Source organism: Bos mutus, chromosome X (assembly GCF_027580195.1).
Source record: "Bos mutus isolate GX-2022 chromosome X, NWIPB_WYAK_1.1, whole genome shotgun sequence".
Classification (NCBI taxonomy): Eukaryota; Metazoa; Chordata; class Mammalia; order Artiodactyla; family Bovidae; genus Bos; species Bos mutus.
In genome coordinates, this window is record NC_091646.1 from 69,035,772 (window position 1) to 69,041,771 (window position 6,000).

The 6,000-nt window shown below is 41.5% G+C and overlaps 1 protein-coding gene across 2 annotated transcripts in view; it reads right to left on the reverse strand.

The window, feature by feature from the left end:
* The window catches only part of ERCC6L (ERCC excision repair 6 like, spindle assembly checkpoint helicase), a 29,529-nt gene extending 24,041 nt beyond the window's left edge, over positions 1-5,488 (reverse strand). Inside the window, exon 1 of one of the 2 annotated variants that reach the window (XM_005904025.3) lies at positions 5,378-5,488. In XM_005904025.3, the coding sequence (XP_005904087.3) occupies positions 5,378-5,445 (68 nt within the window). In that variant the 5' untranslated portion in view covers positions 5,446-5,488. The remainder of the gene's footprint in view (positions 1-5,377) is intronic. The other variant, XM_070365909.1, reaches the window with a different exon arrangement.
* Between the last annotated feature and the right edge of the window lie 512 nt (positions 5,489-6,000).

Here is a 6,000-nt window from a genome sequence, read left to right on the forward strand (position 1 = left end):
GCCCCATGTAAAGGAGGCAAGCTGTAATTCATCTCTGGATGGTAATTCCAACACAGGAATAAGAGCCCAGAGTTCTCAGGGCTTGGCGGGGCAGCCCTGCCGCATGTTGGGACCGGGGTCCAATATGGAAAGCCCATCATCCTGGGACACGGGGTGCAGCTGGAAAGGTGGCCATCCCCTCGCGCATCACTTCCCCATCATTTCACCCCTGTGGAAACTGGTGTTAAACCTTTCATAGAGGACCTGCCTCCAGGTCTGGGTTTCATACACAGCAGAGCAGCTACCTCCCTGCAATCTATTGAAACTCAGCCCTCCAAGGGTTTGTAAAAATAAAACAAACCAATAAGAAATTAGTTTAAAAAGAATGTAGTAAACTAAGATTTAAAAATTAAAAATTTATTTTAAAAAATAGGAAAAAGTTAAAAAAAAAAAAAAAAAGAGTCCAGAGTTGCCAAGATCTTCTGATAGTTGAAAGACAGTTGGAAATTCTGATTTTTATGTGAATTCTGATTTTTAAATAGTAACTAATGCATACATGTTTAAAACGCTGGGTCGGACAAATAAAATTTATCTGTGAATGTGGCTCATGGACTGCCAGTTCATGACTCCTGGTTTATCTTAGAAAGAAAAAGTACCATCAACTTTGGCTGTATCCCTTCTCCAAATGCTTTCCCCCACCCCTACCCCAAAATGGTAAGCCTAGGGCTCTGAGGATAAGACCCTACACAAGCTTTTCACATTGTCCATATATGTACTCTGTTTCCCCCTATTACCTAAAACAGTGTAAGGCTTTCTGTAGTATTTATTATCTGTGTCACTGGCTTGGGAATCTAGACAAGAACTATCTGGACCAAACCAAATGGACCAAAAGAGATCCAAGGTTCTTAGTGCTCTTTCAGGTCCTCTGAACCCTGTCAGAAAGAGAATATAAGGAGGTAAGAAGAGCAAGGCCTGTTTCAAAGGCAGACAGGGATCTGCCACCTTCTTTGTAACTTAAGACCTGAAAATTTTGGTTAAACTGGACAAATACCTTCTAACAGAAAAAAACAGGAAGATAACATCTCTTACATGTTAACAACATGCCATCAGAAAGCAGCTGAATCTGCTCCTAATTACTCCAGAAAAAGCAGCTAATTAATAATTATGCCAAAACCAAAAAAAGTTTTGACATAGAGGATGTGCTTTGGCATTCAGATAGATTATACCAACTAATACTCTTCAGCAGGAAAAAGTTTCATTATTCGGGGGAGCATTTGGTGGTTAACATCCTGACTGGCCCTTTGGGATAAAGTCTAACTAAAAATGAAAAATTCTCCAGGAACAATATTAAGTTCTTTTATGGTAGAAAAGAACTTTGGTACCTCCAGCCCTCGATCTTTCAGCCCAAGGTTATCTGGTTAACTACGACACTGGAGCGCAAAACTCTGGGGCTTCAAGCAAGCAATTAACCCAAAATCTGAACAAACCCTCAAGTGTGCCTTCAGTTAACCTTCAGGCCACCTCAGTGTACAAACAGATAAGACTTTCCATTAAGACAAGAATATAAATCTAAAAACAAACCATGACCTAAGTAGTAGTTACAATGATAATTCATTACATTGAATATTTACATTTTCTTATATATGTCTTATATTTCAGAACAAGAATGTTAAAAACTATTATCTTGCCCACCCTAGTGGCCAAAGGATAAGATCACCAGAAGAGGGTGGATGTGAAAGCCTGCTGAACAGATCAAAAAAAAAAACAAACCCGAAACAAAACACTATAGCAACTATAATCCCCTACATCTAGTAAATACCTGAAGTATGGGTACTTTAGCTATTCTTGCCTGGGAAATACTATGGACAGAGGAGCCTGGCAGGTTACAGTCCATGGGGTCACAAGAGTCAGACACAACTTAGTGACTAAACGACAACAAAAAATGGGTGCTTTATGTTGTTACAGGAAAGAAGAGTCTAGACTCTTCAGTTCTATTCCATTTATCTCTATGTTTATACTTATATATGTATCCTGACTACCATAGCTTTGTAGTTAGTTTTGCAATCAGGTACAGTGAGTCCTCCAATTTTGTTATTTTTCAAGATCTGTCCTCTGCTTTTGGACAAGTTAAGTTTGATATGTCTATTATCAAGTAGAGATACAGACTAAGTATCTGGATACAGGAGTCTAGCGTTCAGAATAGGTCAGGACTAAAGACAAAAATGTGAAAATTCACAACATAAAGACAGGATTTAGGGACTTCCCTGGTGGTCCAGTGGTTGGGAGTCCGCCTTTCAATACAGGGGACACAAGTTCAATCCCAAGTCTGGGAAGATCCCACACGCCACAGAGAAACTAAGCCCATGAGCCACAACTACTGAGCCCACATGCCACAACTACTGAAATGCCCATGCTGCAGAGTCCGTGCTCCCTCAAGAGAAGAGAACAAGAGAAGCCACCACAACGAGAAGTCCATACAAGGCAATGAAGAGTAGCCCCCATCTGCCACAACTAGAGGAAGCCTGTATGTGGCAATGAAGACCCACTGCACCCAAAAATAAGTGTTTTTTTAAGATGAAATTTAAAACCAAGAACCTGAATAGGATCACCAAAGAAAGGAGTACAATTTTAAAAAATGGCATTCCAACATTAACAGAAAGAAGAATTCCAGCTAATTAATACAGAAAGAATGGTGAAATTAGAAAACCACCACTTGTAATACCTAATGAAATAACTGATTTAGGTATTGATAATAATGATATTACTGATGGTAATGATTATCAATGGATGAAAGGCTGATGGGGAAGTGGGTATTCATAGGATGCTAAAGTATCCCTGACATATTATTTATTCATCACAAGGGGGGAAATGAAGCCTTGCAAAGGAGTGATCTGCCTATGACTACCTGAACTCACTGATCAACCATAAAATTACTAAAAGTAGAAAAATCAGACAGTGTATACTTCCTGATATGTTGCAATATGAAGTACATGACCTTACCTATGAAGAATTCTTGACAAAAACACTGAACCTTAAATCTTTTTGTTTTGGCTCTAGAATAGTTTTTTTTTTTTTTTTTAATTTTTATTGAGATATAATCAACAAACGGCATTGTATTAGTTTCAGGTGTACAACCTAATGACTTGATATTTATATGTACTGTGAAATGATCACCACAATAGGTCTAGTTACCATCTGTCACCACACATAATTATAGACTTTTTTGTGATGAGAACTTTTAAGAATTTTAAAGATTTACTCTCTTAGCAACTTTCAAACATGCACTATATATTATGTGTGTGTGTATATATATAGTTTCCCTAGTGGCTGGGTCGGGAAGATCCCCTGGAGAAGGGAATGGGAACCCACTCCAGTATTCTTGCCTGGAAAATCCCATGGACAGAGGAGCCTCGCGGACCCCAATCCATGAGGTCGAAGAGAGTCAGACACTCTTTGCGACCTCAAGTCAGGAGATTGAGGGGCCCCGGTGGCCAAATGGATCTAGCATTTTGTGGAGAACTGCTCTACTCTGTCAAGTACTACTGGTAGGCAAAGGAAGAGGAGGATTATGAACTGACCATTAGATTTAGCTATATGAAAGTCATTGGTGACCTTGACAAAAGCAATGGGAGTAGAATGAAACAGAAGAAATAGTAGAAATGAAATAGAAATTAAATAGCAGAAGAAAGTGGGTGACATAGAGAAAGAACAGATGGGTGACAGCAAGAGAACATAGAGGACAAGCAAGTGGGTCACAAAGAGAGAGAGTGACAGACAGTGAGTGACATGGGAGAGAGGGTGGGTCATAGATAAATAGAGGTCAGATAACTCTGTCAGTCATCATTTATCGCGTCTCAGTTCCAAATTTACCCCTCAATACCTGCTCTATGACAGAACTCCTTTAAGCATCTCTCCTCTACAGCCAGCATGATGCGAAGCTTTCTCAGTAAAGGATGCCTGAGGCACACTGAAGGAGGACGGGGCTCTCCTGAAGTTGCCAGCTGCTGCTGCACAGTGGATGAGCAAAGTGACACACGGCCACTCACCCAGAACACACAGTCCTTCATCGACCTTGCAGTCTCTACCTGGCCTCGAAGTAACCTTCTTGCACCCCTCTCTCCATGGAAACAAGCCACTTCAGTGGCTGCCTGTGCCCTGAGCCCCACCCCTTCTGTGCTCCTACACCATGGGTTTTGGAGTTTGCAATTAGCAGATGCAAGCTATTATATATAGAATGGATAAACAAGGTATATAGCACAGGGAACCATATTAAATATCCTATGATAAACCATAATGGAAAAAAATATGAAAAAGTATACCTGAAACTATAGTAACATGATGTTGTAAATCAACATGACGTTGTAAATCAACAATACTTGAATTAAAAAGTTTTTAAATCCTAAAAATAAACATGTATAAATCAATCACTTTCCTGTAAAGCAGAAATTAACATATTGTAAATCAACTATACTTTAATAAAAAATAAATTAAAAAAAAATAACGGCTAAGATGTTAAATTTTATGTTCTATTTTATAACAATTTTTTAAAACATTTAAATGTTCATTTCCCCATCCTTAGCCATCTGGTGAAGGAACATTCCTTTCTTAACACGAAAGTCTCCTGTGAGCCCTTCCCTCAGCCCACTGACCCTTGTAGTTGGCCATTCCCCACACATTTATCAAGCAATATACCAATTGTGGTTTACCTATCTCTTTCCACCACTAGAGTATAAGCAATTTGGGGGCAGGACCAGTGTTTTACTCCTCTGTATCCCCTAGGCCTGGAGCTTGGTAGAGTGGAAAGACCCAAGAAAAGCTTTTTTTTGTGGGGGGGGGATGTTAAAATTCATGTGTATGTTTGTATATTAACGCACAACATGCACAAAAATCGTTGAAAAAATAAAAAGGGAAAATATTTTACTACATATAATGTGAATTTTATATCTTTAATATGTTACATTTCAAAAAAATTTTTTAACTATTTCCAAACAGAAAGGTGAGTGCTCAACCCTGACTGAAAACGATACATTAAATTATAAAAGTAAAATATTTAAATTTAGTAAGAACAATACCATAATGTATCACCACTTTTTATGTATTGAAATAAAATGGATTTCAAAATAGTAATTTTGAAAGCTGAAGACCCGAGAAAGCCTGGATCGATTGAAGTTCTGGCTCTTCAATCGAGTACATACGGGAGAGTTATTTGACCCGGCATCGGGGGCTCCCCAGGATTTAGAAATCTGCAGATATTCCCACTTCCTCTTCGGAGGACAATGGCGCGCGTCTCGCGCGCGCCCTTGTCAGCACTTTGGGCCCCTGGGGGAGTCCAAGGGACCTTCATCCCCACTCCCGGCCAGGGCCGGTGAACCAGACCCGCCCATCGTCCCAGACATACCTCAGGTAACTGGCAGCCTGCTCCGGGCTTAAGGCCCCAGCTTCCGCAAATCCTCGGGACACCTCCATGACGCCTCAGAGAGTTTCCTCTCGGCCGGGGATTGAATTTCCCTCGTTTCCGCCCTGCACATGCGCCAGGCGAATGGAGGCGGGGCCGGGTCAACCGTCGACGTCCCGGCGGCCAATCCGCTATATCATGCTCTGGCGCCACCGCCTGAGCCCCGCCCACGAAGGTCGCGCGCCTGCGTATACGCAGGCTCGGGCCGGGGAGGTGGGTTAGAGGCGGTCACCAGCGCAGTGGCGCGGGCTGGATTGCGTCTTTTTGTTTTGCATTTCAATCCAATCCAAATCATGCTGCGGCAGATTCATGTGTGTGTGGGTGTGTGGGTGTGTGGGTGTGGGTGGGTGTGGGTGTGGGTGTGATATCCTTGTGAGTGGGGTAGACTGTCTCAAAGGATCTTAATCTTTTTAATGGCCCCTAGAAAGCTCCTCCACAGCGTCCCCAAATATCCTCCTTTCCCTGTTGGGCGATGTCCGACGCTGAGCGTGCTTTAAATTCAAACACCCTAGGAGGTATAGCGGAGAAGGCAATGGCACCCGACTCCAGTACTCTTGCCTGGAAAA